Source organism: Xenopus laevis, chromosome 3L, assembly GCF_017654675.1.
Source record: "Xenopus laevis strain J_2021 chromosome 3L, Xenopus_laevis_v10.1, whole genome shotgun sequence".
NCBI classification, from domain to species: Eukaryota; Metazoa; Chordata; class Amphibia; order Anura; family Pipidae; genus Xenopus; species Xenopus laevis.
Genome location: NC_054375.1, coordinates 13115593 through 13134461, shown reverse-complemented (window position 1 = coordinate 13134461; position 18869 = coordinate 13115593). Strand labels below are relative to the sequence as shown.

Here is an 18869-nt window from a genome sequence, read left to right as displayed (position 1 = left end):
AGGTCCACTGTGCCCTAATGAAGTTTCCTCAGGTCAGCAGGGAAAGCCCGGCACACTGCAAATCTCTTTGCCAGTCAGACTGACACTCTGCAGCTCACTTTACCGGGCTCTGTTTGGGAAAAAGATAGGGAAAAATATAAATTAGTGACTTTACTATACCCAGATCAGATAAGAAGAAACTTTGTAAAAGGATTAGAAAACTGGATTTTTCCTAGTGGATTTTAAAAAAAGAGCTTCAAACACATTGCACTGGATGAGGAGTAAGAATATGGTCTGTAGTTCAAAAACAAATGGGATATTACAAGATGGATTGTAAGGCTCTGCAAACATCTATTGGAGAAACAAGGGTTGCATCTATTTACCTTCTGTAGAAGGTCCACTGTGCCCTAATGAAGTTTCCTCAGGTCAGCAGGGAAAGCCCGGCACACTGCAAATCTCTTTGCCAGTCAGACTGACACTCTGCAGCTCACTTTACCGGGCTCTGTTTGGGAAAAAGATAGGGAAAAATATAAATTAGTGACTTTATTATAACCAGATCAAATAAGAAGAAAGTTTGGAAAAGGATTAGAAAACGGGATTTTTCCTAGTGGATTTTAAAATAAGAGCTTCAAACACATTACACTGGATGAGGAGTAAGGATTTGGTCTGTAGTTCAAAAACAAATGGGATATTACAAGATAGATTGTAAGGATCTGCAAACATCTATTGGAGAAACAAGGGTTGCATCTATTTACCTTCTGTAGAAGGTCCACTGTGCCCTAATGAAGTTTCCTCAGGTCAGCAGGGAAAGCCCGGCACACTGCAAATCTCTTTGCCAGTCAGACTGACACTCTGCAGCTCACTTTACCGGGCTCTGTTTGGGAAAAAGATAGGGAAAAATATAAATTAGTGACTTTATTATAACCAGATCATATGAGAAGAAAGTTTGGAAAAGGATTAGAAGACGTGATTTTTCCTAGTGGATTTAAAAAGAAGAGCTTCAAACACATTGCACTGGATGAGGAGTAAGGATTTGGTCTGTAGTTCAAAAACAAATGGGATATTACAAGATAGATTGTAAGGCTCTGCAAACATCTATTGGAGAAACAAGGGTTGCATCTATTTACCTTCTGTAGAAGGTCCACTGTGCCCTAATGAAGTTTCCTCAGGTCAGCAGGGAAAGCCCGGCACACTGCAAATCTCTTTGCCAGTCAGACTGACACTCTGCAGCTCACTTTACCGGGCTCTGTTTGGGAAAAAGATAGGGAAAAATATTAATTAGTGACTTTATTATAACCAGATCATATGAGAAGAAAGTTTGGAAAAGGATTAGAAGACGTGATTTTTCCTAGTGGATTTAAAAGAAGAGCTTCAAACACATTGCACTGGATGAGGAGTAAGAATATGGTCTGTAGTTCAAAAACGAATGGGATATTACAAGATAGATTGTAAGGATCTGCAAACTTCTATTGGAGAAACAAGGGTTGCATCTATTTACCTTCTGTAGAAGGTCCACTGTGCCCTAATGAAGTTTCCTCAGGTCAGCAGGGAAAGCCCGGCACACTGCAAATCTCTTTGCCAGTCAGACTGACACTCTGCAGCTCACTTTACCGGGCTCTGTTTGGGAAAAAGATAGGGAAAAATATAAATTAGTGACTTTACTATAACCAGATCAAATAAGAAGAAAGTTTGGAAAAGGATTAGAAAACTGGATTTTTCCTAGTAGGATTTTAAAAGGAGAACTTCAAACACATTGCACTGGACGAGGAGTAAGGATATGGTCTGTAGTTCAAAAACAAATGGGATATTACAAGATGGATTGTAAGGCTCTGCAAACATCTATTGGAGAAACAAGGGTTGCATCTATTTACCTTCTGTAGAAGGTCCACTGTGCCCTAATGAAGTTTCCTCAGGTCAGCAGGGAAAGCCCGGCACACTGCAAATCTCTTTGCCAGTCAGACTGACACTCTGCAGCTCACTTTACCGGGCTCTGTTTGGAAAAAAGATAGGGAAAAATATAAATTAGTGACTTTATTATAACCAGATCAAATAAGAAGAAAGTTTGGAAAAGGATTAGAAAACGGGATTTTTCCTAGTTGGATTTTAAAAGGAGAACTTCAAACACATTGCACTGGACGAGGAGTAAGAATATGGTCTGTAGTTCAAAAATGAATGGAATATGACAAGATGGATTGTAAGGCTCTGCAAACATCTATTGGAGAAACAAGGGTTGCATCTATTTACCTTCTGTAGAAGGTCCACTGTGCCCTAATGAAGTTTCCTCAGGTCAGCAGGGAAAGCCCGGCACACTGCAAATCTCTTTGCCAGTCAGACTGACACTCTGCAGCTCACTTTACCGGGCTCTGTTTGGGAAAAAGATAGGGAAAAATATAAATTAGTGACTTTACTATACCCAGATCAGATAAGAAGAAACTTTGTAAAAGGATTAGAAAACTGGATTTTTCCTAGTGGATTTTAAAAAAAGAGCTTCAAACACATTGTACTGGATGAGGAGTAAGAATATGGTCTGTAGTTCAAAAACAAATGGGATATTACAAGATGGATTGTAAGGCTCTGCAAACATCTATTGGAGAAACAAGGGTTGCATCTATTTACCTTCTGTAGAAGGTCCACTGTGCCCTAATGAAGTTTCCTCAGGTCAGCAGGGAAAGCCCGGCACACTGCAAATCTCTTTGCCAGTCAGACTGACACTCTGCAGCTCACTTTACCGGGCTCTGTTTGGGAAAAAGATAGGGAAAAATATAAATTAGTGACTTTACTATACCCAGATCAGATAAGAAGAAACTTTGTAAAAGGATTAGAAAACGGGATTTTTCCTAGTGGATTTAAAAATAAGAGCTTCAAACACATTGCACTGGATGAGGAGTAAGAATATGGTCTGTAGTTCAAAAACAAATGGGATATTACAAGATAGATTGTAAGGCTCTGCAAACATCTATTGGAGAAACAAGGGTTGCATCTATTTACCTTCTGTAGAAGGTCCACTGTGCCCTAATGAAGTTTCCTCAGGTCAGCAGGGAAAGCCCGGCACACTGCAAATCTCTTTGCCAGTCAGACTGACACTCTGCAGCTCACTTTACCGGGCTCTGTTTGGAAAAAAGATAGGGAAAAATATAAATTAGTGACTTTATTATAACCAGATCAAATAAGAAGAAAGTTTGGAAAAGGATTAGAAAACGGGATTTTTCCTAGTTGGATTTTAAAAGGAGAACTTCAAACACATTGCACTGGACGAGGAGTAAGGATATGGTCTGTAGTTCAAAAGCGAATGGGATATTACAAGATAGATTGTAAGGATCTGCAAACTTCTATTGGAGAAACAAGGGTTGCATCTATTTACCTTCTGTAGAAGGTCCACTGTGCCCTAATGAAGTTTCCTCAGGTCAGCAGGGAAAGCCCGGCACACTGCAAATCTCTTTGCCAGTCAGACTGACACTCTGCAGCTCACTTTACCGGGCTCTGTTTGGGAAAAAGATAAGGAAAAATATAAATTAGTGACTTTACTATACCCAGATCAGATAAGAAGAAACTTTGTAAAAGGATTAGAAAACGGGATTTTTCCTAGTGGATTTTAAAATAAGAGCTTCAAACACATTACACTGGATGAGGAGTAAGGATTTGGTCTGTAGTTCAAAAACAAATGGGATATTACAAGATAGATTGTAAGGCTCTGCAAACATCTATTGGAGAAACAAGGGTTGCATCTATTTACCTTCTGTAGAAGGTCCACTGTGCCCTAATGAAGTTTCCTCAGGTCAGCAGGGAAAGCCCGGCACACTGCAAATCTCTTTGCCAGTCAGACTGACACTCTGCAGCTCACTTTACCGGGCTCTGTTTGGGAAAAAGATAGGGAAAAATATAAATTAGTGACTTTACTATACCCAGATCAGATAAGAAGAAACTTTGTAAAAGGATTAGAAAACGGGATTTTTCCTAGTGGATTTTAAAAAAAGAGCTTCAAACACATTGCACTGGATGAGGAGTAAGAATATGGTCTGTAGTTCAAAAACAAATGGGATATTACAAGATGGATTGTAAGGCTCTGCAAACATCTATTGGAGAAACAAGGGTTGCATCTATTTACCTTCTCTAGAAGGTCCACTGTGCCCTAATGAAGTTTCCTCAGGTCAGCAGGGAAAGCCCGGCACACTGCAAATCTCTTTGCCAGTCAGACTGACACTCTGCAGCTCACTTTACCGGGCTCTGTTTGGAAAAAAGATAGGGAAAAATATAAATTAGTGACTTTATTATAACCAGATCAAATAAGAAGAAAGTTTGGAAAAGGATTAGAAAACGGGATTTTTCCTAGTTAGATTTTAAAAGGAGAACTTCAAACACATTGCACTGGATGAGGAGTAAGAATATGGTCTGTAGTTCAAAAATGAATGGGATATGACAAGATAGATTGTAAGGCTCTGCAAACATCTATTGGAGAAACAAGGGTTGCATTTATTTACCTTCTGTAGAAGGTCCACTGTGCCCTAATGAAGTTTCCTCAGGTCAGCAGGGAAAGCCCGGCACACTGCAAATCTCTTTGCCAGTCAGACTGACACTCTGCAGCTCACTTTACCGGGCTCTGTTTGGGAAAAAGATAGGGAAAAATATAAATTAGTGACTTTACTATAACCAGATCAAATAAGAAGAAAGTTTGGAAAAGGATTAGAAAACTGGATTTTTCCTAGTAGGATTTTAAAAGGAGAACTTCAAACACATTACACTGGATGAGGAGTAAGAATATGGTCTGTAGTTCAAAAACAAATGGGATATTACAAGATGGATTGTAAGGCTCTGCAAACATCTATTGGAGAAACAAGGGTTGCATCTATTTACCTTCTGTAGAAGGTCCACTGTGCCCTAATGAAGTTTCCTCAGGTCAGCAGGGAAAGCCCGGCACACTGCAAATCTCTTTGCCTGTCAGACTGACACTCTGCAGCTCACTTTACCGGGCTCTGTTTGGGAAAAAGATAAGGAAAAATATAAATTAGTGACTTTACTATACCCAGATCAGATAAGAAGAAACTTTGTAAAAGGATTAGAAAACGGGATTTTTCCTAGTGGATTTTAAAATAAGAGCTTCAAACACATTGCACTGGATGAGGAGTAAGAATATGGTCTGTAGTTCAAAAACAAATGTGATATTACAAGATAGATTGTAAGGCTCTGCAAACATCTATTGGAGAAACAAGGGTTGCATCTATTTACCTTCTGTAGAAGGTCCACTGTGCCCTAATGAAGTTTCCTCAGGTCAGCAGGGAAAGCCCGGCACACTGCAAATCTCTTTGCCAGTCAGACTGACACTCTGCAGCTCACTTTACCGGGCTCTGTTTGGAAAAAAGATAGTGAAAAATATAAATTAGTGACTTTATTATAACCAGATCAAATAAGAAGAAAGTTTGGAAAAGGATTAGAAAACTGGATTTTTCCTAGTTGGATTTTAAAAGGAGAACTTCAAACACATTGCACTGGACGAGGAGTAAGGATATGGTCTGTAGTTCAAAAATGAATGGGATATGATAAGATGGATTGTAAGGCTCTGCAAACATCTATTGGAGAAACAAGGGTTGCATCTATTTACCTTCTGTAGAAGGTCCACTGTGCCCTAATGAAGTTTCCTCAGGTCAGCAGGGAAAGCCCGGCACACTGCAAATCTCTTTGCCAGTCAGACTGACACTCTGCAGCTCACTTTACCGGGCTCTGTTTGGGAAAAAGATAGGGAAAAATATAAATTAGTGACTTTATTATAACCAGATCATATGAGAAGAAAATTCGAAAAAGTTTTGTGTGTGGCTGAGCTATCCACAGAAGAGGAGAAGCCATATGGATTTAAGGGTATATATTAATATGTTGTAATGAACTTCTTGTATATGAGTGATATCTCTAAAGTGAGCACCAACCATTTGTGTTGTCTGGTTTGCTGCAGCCATTAATGTGGATACAGTCTTAGGTTCTTGTGGTAACATGGATGTTCTTTAAAGTGGGTGTGGTTGAAAAACAGTGAGTGGCCAACACTCACTTCCATTATTGGCTCTCCTTCACACAATCCAGATAAATTCTGGCCCTTGTTACCACAGTGTAAAGGGCCCGAAGGCACAGTAATAGTGTAGACCAAAGAGGAGACCAGACCAGGTTCGAGGTACAAAAGGGTTTATCCAAAGAATCGTCAAAATACAGGCGAAAGGTCAGACCAGGCAGAAGACAAGCAAAATCGAAGAACAGGCAGGAATCGGTACACAAGAATCAAATAGATAATAACACCCAGGAACTCAGTAGCAGGAACCTATAGTTGGGCAAGGATTGGCAGGGGAAGTATGTTTAAATAGTCTCTGAGTTGGCGCCAAATTTTGACGCGCTTGCGTCAGACGCAGACGCCAGCGTCCTCACGTTGACGTCTCGACGCCGGCGCCCGATTCTGACGCCGGCGTCCGTTCCGTCGCCGACGACCAATCCTGGAGTGGGAACAAGGTGAGGTCATAGACCTGTGCCCAGCAGGAGCCATGTGGTGAGGCAGGCGGTCGCCATCTTGGACGCCATCTTGGACGCCATCTTGAAGACCAGAAGTAGATTCCATTACACACAGAAATTGGACAGAATTGTCCTAAAGTAATGTTACAATTTCCCACTTGCTACAGTACACCTGAATTAATATTAGCCATACCACAAACATGTTTATAAACCTCAGCTGTGGTTGCGATCTGGTGGTGAAATGGGCCACGGCAAATCTGAAAACAAAATTCTACATATTTCATCAGTCATGTGAAATAAATTGTATTAAATATGCATTCGACAGCATGGGCAACATTTCTATAATACATTTATTTGAGAAAACTGGATCCTTTAGGAAAACTTGAAAGAAAAGCTCTTGACCTTGGTGTCATTGGAGGGATTAAAAAACTAGTGATCAGCTTCTGTATAGGTTTTGGGGTTCATGCAGTTATGGCTGCAGGGCATATTTTGTACCAGGGTGCAAGGCTACCATATCCTATTACTTATGGTCTATATCTTTAAAGGTGTTAAGTAGTTTATAACTTAAAGTGGGTTGTACAACATATGTAACTATCAAACTGCAAAGCTACACTAACAAAATGTAACAAATAACAATGCAAGCACAAAACTATGATACAATCACAAAAATCAAATCCAATCAGGCAAACTAATAACATAACAAAATATCCAATCAGACAATATGGTTAGCTGTCAGAATACAAAGTAAAATGATAAAATGAAGAACTAAAAAAAGAATACATTTGTTTTTGTGTATGCATGTGTGTGTGTGTATCTAAGGAAAAAAGCGTGTGAATGTGTGTATAGGTGTATGTGTGTAAATATGTGCAAAAATGTGCAAAAAGTGTGCAAAAATAAAAACTCTAAGCTTAGTAAAATGTTCAGTGTATGTGTGTAAATGCATGTATGTGTCTGTGTGTGTAAATGCATTTTGCATTTTGCATTTTGCATTCTGCCATGGAGACAATGGAGTGAAATGATGTTTGTATTAATCAGAGTATTGACCTCTTCTTCTTTTCCCTAAAGGTTACTGATGTTGATAAAGGAATATATAATTATGATCACCATAAGCTTGACCTTGATGTAGTATGGTGACTTGACAATTTTAAAGGTCTGGCCTTGGGCTTGTACAGATTCCCAAAACATAATCGCCAGCATTTCTAGCCTATTTCTTTGCTCATCTTTAGTTCTCCTTTAAGACTTCTAATTACATACCCTGAATATTTCTAAGGAGCATTAAGAATAGCTTATAGTTTCAATTAGCTCAACCTCAGGACAGGATAATAAAATGTTTTGTTATATAAAGTCTGGTTGCTAGGGTCAAAATTACCCTAGCAACTATTCACTGACTTGAATAAGTGACTGGAATACAAATAGGAGATGGCCTGAAGAGAATGATGATTAATACAAATTACCAATGTCAATAAATGTATAGCTTTAGCGTATTTGCTTTTTAGATGGGGTCAGTGAAAAGTTGCTTAGAATTTGCTATAACATAGTAAAAGTTAACTAAAAGGTGAACCACCCCTTCAAGATGCTATAGGTAAAAAACTAGAAGTCAATAAATCACAAAAGAACAATTTGAAACTAGGTGGTGTCGTTTCTGAAGAAACCACAAGAAGTTGGCTTTGAAACGCAAGAGGTGTTGGGGACAGTCACCCCGGGTGCATAGAGAGTACACAAAGTTGGTAGAATCTGGTTTAAAACTGTGAAAATTGAAGCAGATCAAATTTTACCATTAAAATCAATCCAAAAACCTGATTGGCTGTTTTTGGCTCCACCCACTTTTAAAATTTGAATCCCAGTCCCCCTGTGACCGAATGTGCCAAGTTTGATGTCCCTGCCATTAACTGTGAAAGAATGGCAGCAACTTATATATTGACATTGATTAGCAATAGGTAACATTTGATTGGCTGTTTTAGGCTCCACCCAGTTTTCCGAATTTTAACCCCAGTCACCCAGTCATGGTCTGTACCAAGTTTGGGGCTTCTGGCTTTAAAACTGTGAGAATGGCAGTATTTGAAACTTTTACATTGAAGTCAATAGGTAAAATCTGATTGGCTGTTATTGGCTCCGCCCACTTTTCCTAAATTTTGACCACAGTCACCCAGTGAGTAATTGTGCTGAGTTTGGGACACTTGGCATGGACGCCGTAATAATAGCAGCAATTTGGCGTTTTTCATTAAGGTCAATGGCTGAAATACGATTGGCTGTTGTTGCCCCGCCCCTTTTTTTCCCTAATTCTGAACCAGAGTCACCAAGTGACTAACACTTTAAGGTTTCGGAATCATGACATTTAACATGTAAAAATGGCAGCAATTTTATGTTTTTCTATTGAAAATCAATGAATGACATTTGATTGGTTGTTGGCTCCAGTTTTCCTAACTTTGAACTGCAAACACCCAGTGACCACATTTGTGATATTCGAGGTCCATGACATCAATAACGTGCAAATAGCAGCAATTTAAATTTTACCCATTGAAATCATCAAAGAAATCTGATTGGTTGTTTTTGGCTCCACCCACTTTTCCAAATTTTGATCCCGGTCCTCCAGTGACCAACTGTGCCAAGTTTGAGGACCCTCCCATGAACAATCTAAGAGCGGCGACAGTTTTAACTTTTCCCATTGAAACAAATGGCTAATATTTGATTGGCTGTGGTAGACTCCGCCCACTTTTCCAAATTTTAACCCCAGTGACCCATGGTGCCAAGTTTTGGGTCTCTGGCTTTAACACTGTGGGAATGACAGTGTTTGACATTTTCTCATTGAAGTCAATAGGGAAAATCTGATTGGCTGTTTGCTCCGCCCACTTTTTGGAGTCCCCAAAATGTGACAGAACTCTTCAGGTTGACCCCATGACTAAGTGACCCAAGTTTGGTGAGTGTAACTTTAATGCTGTACGAGTGGCAAAAGTTTCAAATTTTACAATGAAAGTCTATGGGAAAAAATGGGGTCTTTGGGGGGCCGCCACAGGGCCACGGAGGGTGGGATTGCTTAACAGACCACAAGCAACCTATTTGGGTATGAGCCCAACAAGTGTGCAAAGTTTCATCATTGTACTCCTAAAACTCTGGGAGGAGTAGCGTTTAGAAAATTGCTAAAATTTAATTGGCTCTTGGTAGCTATTATTTTGGATATTATTATTTGGATAATAATAGAGTCTATAAGAGATGGCCTTTCCGTAATTCAAAGCTTTCTGGATAGCGGCTTTCCAGATAATGGATCCCATACCTGTACTATTCTTTCAATATCTGTTCAGCATGACACCTAATTCCTTTATGGCAGCTCATCATGACCTAGTTCACAATTGTCCATAATCATTCATACAATGTCATTGTTGCACATTAGTTATGTCACAATAGGAAAGCTGCATTTGTTTGTACTTTCTCTTAGGTGTGTTTATAGCATATTGTTTCATTGTGAGTGAGACAGGCTTTTACAAGATAGACAATTAGGTTCTACAGACACTTGGAAAAGAGATTTGATCAATGTACCTTCACTGGAGGGTCCATAGTGCCTGGATTTCCTTTGAATTTCAATCTTTCTTTACCTCAGAATTCAAGGTCTGACACAATGCAGATCTCTTTGTCAGTTAAACTGACGCTCTGCAGCTCACTTTGCCAGGCTCTGTTTGGGCTTCTGCAGAATCTGTATGCAACAATTCTACCAACCCCTATTGGGTCATTTCTGCCCCACCTGCCCCTCCAATACAATAAGATTGCCCTATTTTTCATTTTGTTCTTACCTCTTAGTGAAGAAAACACCTTCAGTTATTCTGAGCCAGCCCAACTGTCAAAGGGTCCCTAACATCCTAGAAGCTGACTGAAGCCAGTTCATTCCAGTCAACAGGAAGTGAGTTTGATTGACAGCTGTTCAGTCAGCTGGCAGCACTTTATGACATCATAGTCACCTACAGTCCCTAACATCCTAGAAGCTGACTGAAGCCAGTTCATTCCAGTCAACAGGAAGTGAGTTTGATTGACAGCTGTTCAGTCAGCTGGCAGCACTTTATGACATCATAGTCACCTACAGTGACTAGGACATTGTAGTCTTTATATAGGAAGCAATTTTTGTGAAATGGCATAGAGCCCAGAATGCTCAGCACCTACACTTAGATACAGTTGTAACTAGTAAGATAATTAGGTCTCTTGGAAATTGCAGCTTAAGGGCTCTTCCTCCAATTCCTGCCTGAATCACAAAATGGAGGGGGATGTGGGGGATTTCAATTGGCAAGTCAACTCCCTCCCTTACTTTGTTCCATGTAAAAATGATAGATTCTGGAACTTAACAGTATTCATTTAGATTGATTGGACTTTAGCAAGAGAGAAATATGAATAAAGCAGCGCCCAGATAACAGAAGCGCTTGCCATTTTGAGTAACATGTCCAACCCCAATGATCTTTTGTTTTATCTGGACAGCGTCTGGCTCTTGCAGGTACGGGGACAAAGGTTCTCCTTCCTAAAAACACAACACAAAATTGGCATTATTGGTATTAACTCATTTGCTATTCTCACTATTCGCACTGTGGGTCCTGACTACACAGACCAGCTCTGCTCCATTTCCCATAATGCTTTGCACACTGCTGTCAATCTTCTTATCCCAAGGCATTGTGGGAAGTACAACCTTGGCACAAGGAGCTCTATAACCAAGTTTTATACAGGTCATGGGCCTCGAGCACCGTCACATTTTAAAGCAGGGGGTACATTACTTTTATAAAAAACAGGGTGTGGGCATAGCAGGAATTCAGTTTTAATTTCTGTTTGTTCAGGGGGTACAGAAAGATTTAGGGTTGACAGCGAGAACGATTTGCTTAGACTGCCCGGGCACTTTGGCCTCTCACTCTGCTGATTGGTGCTTTGCTTTTATTCCCAATATCCAGAGGGTCGGACTGTGAAGCTGCAGCTGCTGATGGAAGTGATACCCCAGGAGATTCCCAGAGAGTCTGTTACCCTTGTCTCTTTAAATGACTACAATCCCTGCCATAAAGCAAGGCAGGACTGCTGCTCTTTTGCCAGACAGGAAGTAGAGACAGTCACATGATGATCCCCTCAATCCTATTTTACACAATATTTCCCATCAGTTTGCGCAGAGCTGTACTCACTTAGCATTGTATTAAAGGGGCATTCGATTACGGATCTTCAGAAGAATGGAAGGCGTGTGCTGATCCTAATTTGGCCACTGGGGGGCACAGTTTCATGGGATTGTATAGACAAGATTTCATTTAAGCTCAGTAGAAGGGCAGTAAGTTTTATCCTGTGCTTATAGGTAAAGGGCAAGTTAATCCCTTCAAAGAGTTTGATCAGAAAAAATAGCATTTAAATCCCACATGTATTTAGAACAAAAAGGTGAAAAAGAGAGAATACATTTGATAGCACTTTTAGTACAGTTCTGTTGACCCAGGGGCCCGACGAGGGCCAAACCCCCACATACAAAGGAGTGAAATGATGAAAAGATCTTGTTCCAGAAGCTTCTGTACAATCTCCATATTTACACTTTACACAAAATCATAGAAAGTGGGGGGAGCGCAAGTAGTAGGGGCGCCGCCTGGTCAGTAAAAATGCTGCTTAAAGTCAATGTTATTAAAAATGCAGAAAAAATATATATAATTATATATAATTCTAGCAAAGGTGGCACCGCTATGTTCAAGTGAAGTCCCATTTAGTTACCATCCCCTGCCTGTCACTCAACAGGATCCGTATAAATAACAGTCAAACTCCACTCTGATTGGCTGTTTCCATAGCCCTAGGAAGATACTCATGCTGTGATGGGCTAATATTCCAGCTAGCGGTTTCCTCTAGCCTTTTAGAATATTCTGATTGGCTGCCCAGTATGCAGTTATAGGCTGGGAATTTTATTATCTAGTCCAAGCCCAGAGTTCAACGATGACCCACTGGAGGTTTAGCCCGGGGAGAGAGGGGTACGGCTTTGGCCTATAGTGAATCTTTATCGTGTTCTGCCTCCTAGTGGTGAAACCTACACCCCACAAAGCCTATGCCCAAAAAAGGAGAAGTCCTTATAGAAAAGGGCCAATATCTGTGCCGGGAAACAACCAATTGAATGTCCACACTTTTAATTAAAGTAGGCTCTGCATGCATAATACTCTCTCAAAAGCAGAATAACACTGCAGTTCTGTGGCAGCAAATTAAGTACAATAGTGCACCTGTATAAACAACCCCATCCCAAACCATGGTACACGGATTCAACCAACCCCCCCCCACCCCCGACCATACATAAGCACTATTCATCAGTTCACATTAATTAATCCCAGCCACAGCCAATCAGGAGCTGGCGTTGGGTTGTCGGGGTACTTTGGTAGTTTGTACATCCGAATATTTTATTCACGTCGCTCTGTCCTGAACAAGTACAAAAAGCTACAAAAGGTGAAGGATTCCTGGTGCACAACTGGAGCGAACACACAAATTGCATAAGTTCATTGATCTGAGGTAACAGCCTTGAAGCTTAATGTCCAGTTAAGCATTAAAATAAAATAAAAAAATCTCCCTGTGCCGCCATAAAAACGGGTGCAAGGGGTTCCCCCGAAGTGGGAGTCATTTGTATCCTAGAAATGCAGAATTTAAGGTCCCAGCCTGGAAAAGATTTGGTGAAACACGTGCCCTGCGCTAAATACTGATGCTTTAAGGGGGTTATAAATTATAATATTTAAAGGAGAACTAAAGCTAAAAAAGAGCATTGCTAGAAATGCTGTATTTTATATACTGTACTATAACAAATATCGAATATGTGAATCAAGAAGCACAATAAACACTAATTAGCAGGTATTCTGCCCTTTGCTTCTTGATTCACATATTCTATATTTGAATCTATTTTGTGGTTGCCAGTGACGGAGCACCAACGTGAATCAAGGATATACAACTACGCTTGGCTTGTTGTGTGTGCTTCTAAATGCTCCCAATTAATTACCCTGAGATCCTCGTTAGTTGGTATAAAAAGAAAAAAAAAGGCTGCTGCGTCTTTAAAGCTTTTTTACAAAAAGAAAAAAAATATACATTTATATAAACGAAGCCTTTAAAGTCGTTAGTGTATCGTCGTTTCTTCTCTTTGGAGACGAGTTTTAGAATCGCAAATTGTGTTCAACTTCCCCTTTGTTTCATAGCACCAACACAAATCATAGAACCTGCAATGCTCCCCAAAAAAAACACAAATCCTTATTTATGGCAAATGGTAATAATAGAAACCCGTGGCAATATGGCGTAGCCCTTGCGTCTTTCAGGAAGATCTACGTGGCGTCTGTTAAGGCCCGCCCTCCCCTATAATAAACCAGAATACAGTGTTGACCAACACCTGGCTGCCACCGCGCCGACAGCTTATCAAGAATCAAATTAAATCAGCACAAAAAAACAAAAACCCATCAACGATAGCAAAAATAAAAATATGGATTTTGTATTAATTTAAAAATAATTACAAAAAAACACATTAAATCCCTGTTTAAGACTACAACCTGAATTAAAAAGTTAAATGGTACCCCCCTCTTTCTTCACGTCTGTGGTTTTGCCTCACACCACGCAAATAAGATATTAAAACCTCCAAACAAAATAAAATAAAAACTTTCACATTGCTTAAAATCTAAAAAAACAAAAACAAACAAAAAATGTTTATATAAATATTTAAAAAAAAAAATCTGACTAATAAATTATTGAAGACCATAGTCCTCCCCTGCCCCTGCTGATGGAGCCATCGGAGTCAATGGGGCGCCCCTCTCCCCGAAAACCAGAAACCTGAATCCAGAGTCCTCTGGTTATTGCTGAGTGGGCATGGCACAGTGTAAGAGCGGACATCTTTGTTCTTGCGGCGATGCTTAATGGGGTGAGTGTTTCAGTTCAGCGGAGTCGGGCGACGGGAAGAAGCTCCAGGCCTCGGGTCGCCCCAATACTGTTATGCGCGGGAATATGCGGGGGCTGGGTGTTAGACAAAGAAGCGGGCGTGGCCATTGCGGTTGAGCTTCAAGATTTTGCCGAGGCGTTGCTTCGCCGTCGCCATGCCCTTCTTTGGCCGTTTGCCTATGGCGGGTAAAAAGAGGAAAATTCGATTTTATACATAATAACAATAATAATTATATAATAGTTATAACAATAATAATATAACTGTACTGTATATATATATATATATATATATGGCAGCACCCCAGCCACACCCACATACCTTTAGTTGCCTGGTTGCTGATAGGAGGAGGGTTGGAGGCGGGTCTCTTTGTGGGGTGCAAGGGCAGGGTCGTCGAGGGGTCCCCGTAGATCATCGTAGGACTGAGGCTGCCGTTGCTCAGGTGACATTCGCCGGAACTCGCGCTCAACTCGTATTTATCCGCGGAGTCCCAACAGCCGATCTCTAAGTAGCGCTGGTCCTTCGGCGACTTCTCGTAGTCCTCGTGCGCAAGTTCTCTACGCAAAGATTTCGGAAGGTTTTGTGAATCCTGAAACAGAATGATTTATATTATATATAATGTAGCTCCTCCCTCTCCACATATAGACTGGGAACTCACTGTGCCTACTGTATCCCCCACCCCTCTCCCACCTGAACTCAAACTACCTACCCCCACATACCATGGGGGGCTTCTTAATGTTAAAGGAGAAGGAAAGCTACGGAGGCATTTTGTTGCCAATAGATTAGCCACAATAGTGCAAGCTGAATGCTATATTTATTCTGCAGAATGCTTTACCATACCTGAGTAACAGCTCTAGAAACTCTCTGTTTGTTTAGGATAGCAGCTGCCATATTAGCTTGTTGTGACATCACTTCCTGCCTGAGTCTCTCCCTGCTCACTCATATCTCTGGGCTCAGATTACAGCAGGAAGGGGAGGAGGGAGATAGGAGCAAACTGAGCATGCTCAAGCCCTAGCCCTGGAGGTTTAAGCTGAAAACAGGAAGTCTGATACAGAAGCCCATGAGTACACAATAGAAGGAAAGAAATGTGGTGTTTCTTTTGACAGAGGACTCAGAGCAGCATTACTTTGAGAGTTTACTGGTGTATTTATATAGACCTTTCTGATAAAACTTACTTGGTTTTAGCCTTTCCTTCTCCTTTAAGCTGTACAGATCAATTCACTCACCTGAGGGCTTGTTCTGCAGGAAGCATCTGGTTGCCGCATCCAGTCCAGAGGGGACAGTTCTTTGTCTTTCACGTGGGGACCTGATAAAGTCAACACCGTTAACCGGCTATTCTTCATCGAAAATGACTTTAGTATGTTATACAATGGCCAAAGCAAAGCAACTTCTCAATTGGTAGTCATTATTTAAGTGTTATAGATATAGACTCTTTCCAGCTTTCAAATAGGGGTCACTGACCCCCATCTGAAAAACAAATGCTCCATAAGGCAAAACAGTTTTATTGTTATTGCTACTTTTAAGTACTCGTCTTTCTATTCAGGCCTCTCCTATTCATATTCCAGTCTCTTATTCAAATTGATGCATGGTTACTAGGGCAATTTAGACCCTAGCAACCAGAATTCTTACCACTTGCTGCTTTCGGGCTGTGGGAATCCAGATGCTCCTCACTGTTTCCCTGGGAGACGTTGATGTGCAGTTGGGGGTAACCCCCCCTAGTCTTGCAGTCTGTGCTCTTTGCGGTGGGGTAGTGCAATGCAGACATGGAGAGCATTCCTTGTACAGCTTCTTGCTCCATGCTGGTCGAGGTAGGACATTCACTAATAAAGGAGAGAGACCAATTAACAACTAAGGTACGACTACAACTCCCAGCAGTTCACACCAAAGAGAAGATTTCTTACCTTTTCTGGGGAGAATCGTCATCAGACCATTGGAAATTAGGATCACAGGGCAATCTTCTCCCACTGTGTTCCTCTTTAAGGTTACGAATGGGTTCCTGTTGCTCCTCATCATCATCATCATCATCACCTGAGCTTTCCGATTCCTTGGAGAAGTGTTTCTGCTGGATCAGACAGGAGAAATTCTTTATTAAAGGACCAGTAATTCATTAGTATTTCATTAGTATTCGCATGCCAGTGACTCACATCCCGTACTTATACAGTCATATGAAAAAGTTTGGGAACCCCTCTTAATTCTTCTGAGTTTTCTTTCTCATTAGCTGAGCAACTTTCTATTAATATATAACATGCCGTATTGAAACAGTAGTATTTCAGCAGTGACAAGGTTTATTGGATTAACAGAAAATATGCAATATGCATCTTAACAAAATGAGACAGGTGCATAAATTTGGGCACCCCAACAGAGATATTACATCAATACTTAGTTACAAATGTAACAGCCTCTAGACGCCTCCTATAGCCTTTGATGAGTGTCTGGATTCTGGATGTGGCTATTTTTGACCATTCGTCCATACAAAATCTCTCCAATTCAGTTAAATTTGATGGCTGCCGAGCATGGACAGTCTGTTACAAATCATCCCATAGATTTTCCATGATATTCAAGTCGGGGGACTCCAGAATATTGTACTTGTCCCTCTGCATAAATGTCTTTGTAGATTTCCAAGTGTGTTTAGGGTCATTGTCTTGTTGGAATATCCAACCCCTGCAGCGTAACTTCAACTTTGTGACTGATGCTTGAACATTATCCTGAAGAATTTGTTGATATTGGGTTGAATTCATCCCACCCTGGACTTTAACAAGGGCCCCAGTAGTCCCTGAACTAGCCACACAGCCCCACAGCATGATGGGACCTCCACCAAATGTGACAGTCGGTAGCAGGTGTTTTTATTGGAATGCGGTGTTCTTCTTCCCCCATCCAAAGCGATTTTTGTTATGACCAAATAACTACATTTTTGTCTCATCAGTCCAAAGTACTTTGTTCCAAAATGACTGTGGCTTGTCTAAATGAGCTTTTGCATACAACAAGCGACTGTGTTTGTGTTAGTGTGAGTGCAGAAAGGGCTTCTCTCTCATCCCCCTGCCATACACATGTTCTTTGTGCAAATTGTGCTGAATTGTAGAATGATGTACAGATACACCTGCATCTGCAGCAAGATGTTCTTGCAGGTCTTTGGAGGTGATCTTTGGGTTGTCTGTAACCATTCTCACAATCCTCTGCATATGTCGCTCCTGTATTTTTCTTGGCCGGCCAGACCTGGGTTTTACAGAAACTGTGCCTGTGGCCTTCCACTTCCTGATTACATTCCTTACAGTTGAAACTGACAGTTTAAACCTCTGAGATAGCTTTTTGTAGCCTTCCGCTAAACCATGATACTGAACAATCTTTGTTTTCAGATCTTTTGAGAGTTGCTTTGAGGATCCCATGCTGTCACTCTTCAGAGGAGAGTCAAACAGAAGCACAACTTGCAGTTGGTCACCTTAAATACCTTTTCTCATGATTGGACACACCTGCCTATGAAGTTCAAGACTTAACGAGCTAATCCAACCAATTTGGTGTTGCCCCCCTACTAAGGACACAGACACACGCTCAGATTCGGGGAGATTAGTCGCTCAGCGGCTAATCTCCCCGAACTGCCTACCACCGGCTAGAATCTCAATCGCTGACAGGATGGCACTCGGAGTGCTTCGTTTTCTGAAGTCGCCCGAAGTTTCCTCATGAGGCGACTTTGGAAAAACGATTTAGATTCTAGCCGGCGGGAGGCAGTTCGGGAGATTAGTCGCACGAAGAAGAGGCAATTTGTCGCCGGGCGAATAATCTCCCCGAATCTGAGCGTGTCTCTGCCCTAAACGGACATGTTGGGGAACTTAGGGGTAACCCCAATATCCCATTTCCTTTTCCCAATAACCCCCCCCCCATACCTGGTTAGTGCAATTGTCTTCGGATCCCTCGGAATCAGAAATATCGGAATATTCGGAGGATCCGTTCCTGAGCTCCGACTTGACACTTTCAAAGAACACTGGGGAGGGAAAGATGGAAAAGATCAGTAAATAAAGCAAAGAGAATAAACAACACCTCGCCCCCTGGAGGGTTTTACTTACTGTTAAGTGGTTTCTGTGTTTCCGCTTTATCCTCCATCCCCGACGTGGAGCCCGGCTTCTCCTGCTTAATATCCTTCCTCCACCTCGTCGAACGCCGAACGCAGGAAAAATGCAGCATGTTGCGTCTGAACCTGCATTCGGCGCCTACACGCGCCTGAGTGAGTACAGCCCCATTTGAAATAATGACATGCGTCTATTCCTGCGCTCCCCTGCGGCTGAACGCCAAAAAACAGAACGCAGGGGAGCGCAGGTCAGAACACAAGTGAGTAAGAGCCCTTATTTGGGTGGAATCCCCTGAAGCTGCGGTTTTTCGGCCGAATAAGAACACAAACCTCTTCCCACTGGGACATTTCAAGCCTTTTCAGGACCTCCCGCGTATGATGCTCCAGGATGTCAAGGTTGGAGGGGGTTTTGGTGGAATGGTCTCAAAGTCGCCGCGCTTTCCGCCCGGGATGATGCGAGGGTTTCTC

General features: G+C 41.4%; 2 protein-coding genes and 1 long non-coding RNA gene across 5 annotated transcripts in view; 1 reads left to right on the top strand and 2 right to left on the bottom strand.

Annotated features, from left to right (window-relative positions):
• Positions 1-18869, bottom strand: part of LOC121400994 (WD repeat-containing protein 91-like) — a 1149255-nt gene that overhangs the window by 53978 nt on the left and 1076408 nt on the right. The gene's annotated exons all lie outside the window — the stretch shown is intronic.
• On the top strand, positions 9648-11649 carry LOC121401039. Its single transcript, XR_005966063.1, has 2 exons — positions 9648-10470; positions 11382-11649. It is a non-coding gene; the product is annotated as an uncharacterized LOC121401039 (long non-coding RNA).
• LOC121400984 (lysine-specific demethylase 7A-like) lies at positions 13877-18532 on the bottom strand. 2 transcript variants are annotated; one of them, XM_041585351.1, is made up of 7 exons: positions 18400-18532; positions 18220-18317; positions 16243-16403; positions 15971-16161; positions 15568-15647; positions 14663-14930; positions 13877-14520 (listed from the first exon to the last, which is right to left on the bottom strand). In XM_041585351.1, the coding sequence occupies exons 1-7, from the start codon at positions 18515-18517 to the stop codon at positions 14426-14428; spliced, it is 1011 nt and encodes a 336-aa protein (XP_041441285.1). In that variant the 5' UTR covers positions 18518-18532; the 3' UTR covers positions 13877-14425. The 2 variants fall into 2 exon arrangements, with proteins under 2 accessions (XP_041441285.1, XP_041441286.1); XM_041585352.1 differs by having other exon boundaries at positions 16243-16400.

Excerpts from the sequence above, each read along its gene's own strand:
- LOC121400984 (XM_041585351.1), bottom strand. The coding sequence starts at position 18,517 with ATGCTGCATTTTTCCTGCGTTCGGCGTTCGACGAGGTGGAGGAAGGAT. Across the intron at positions 16,404-18,219 it reads AAGACAATTGCACTAACCAG|CAGAAACACTTCTCCAAGGA; the intron begins GTATGGGGGGGG and ends TGTCTGATCCAG. Across the intron at positions 15,648-15,970 it reads CAGCCCGAAAGCAGCAAGTG|GTCCCCACGTGAAAGACAAA; the intron begins GTAAGAATTCTG and ends TGACTTTATCAG.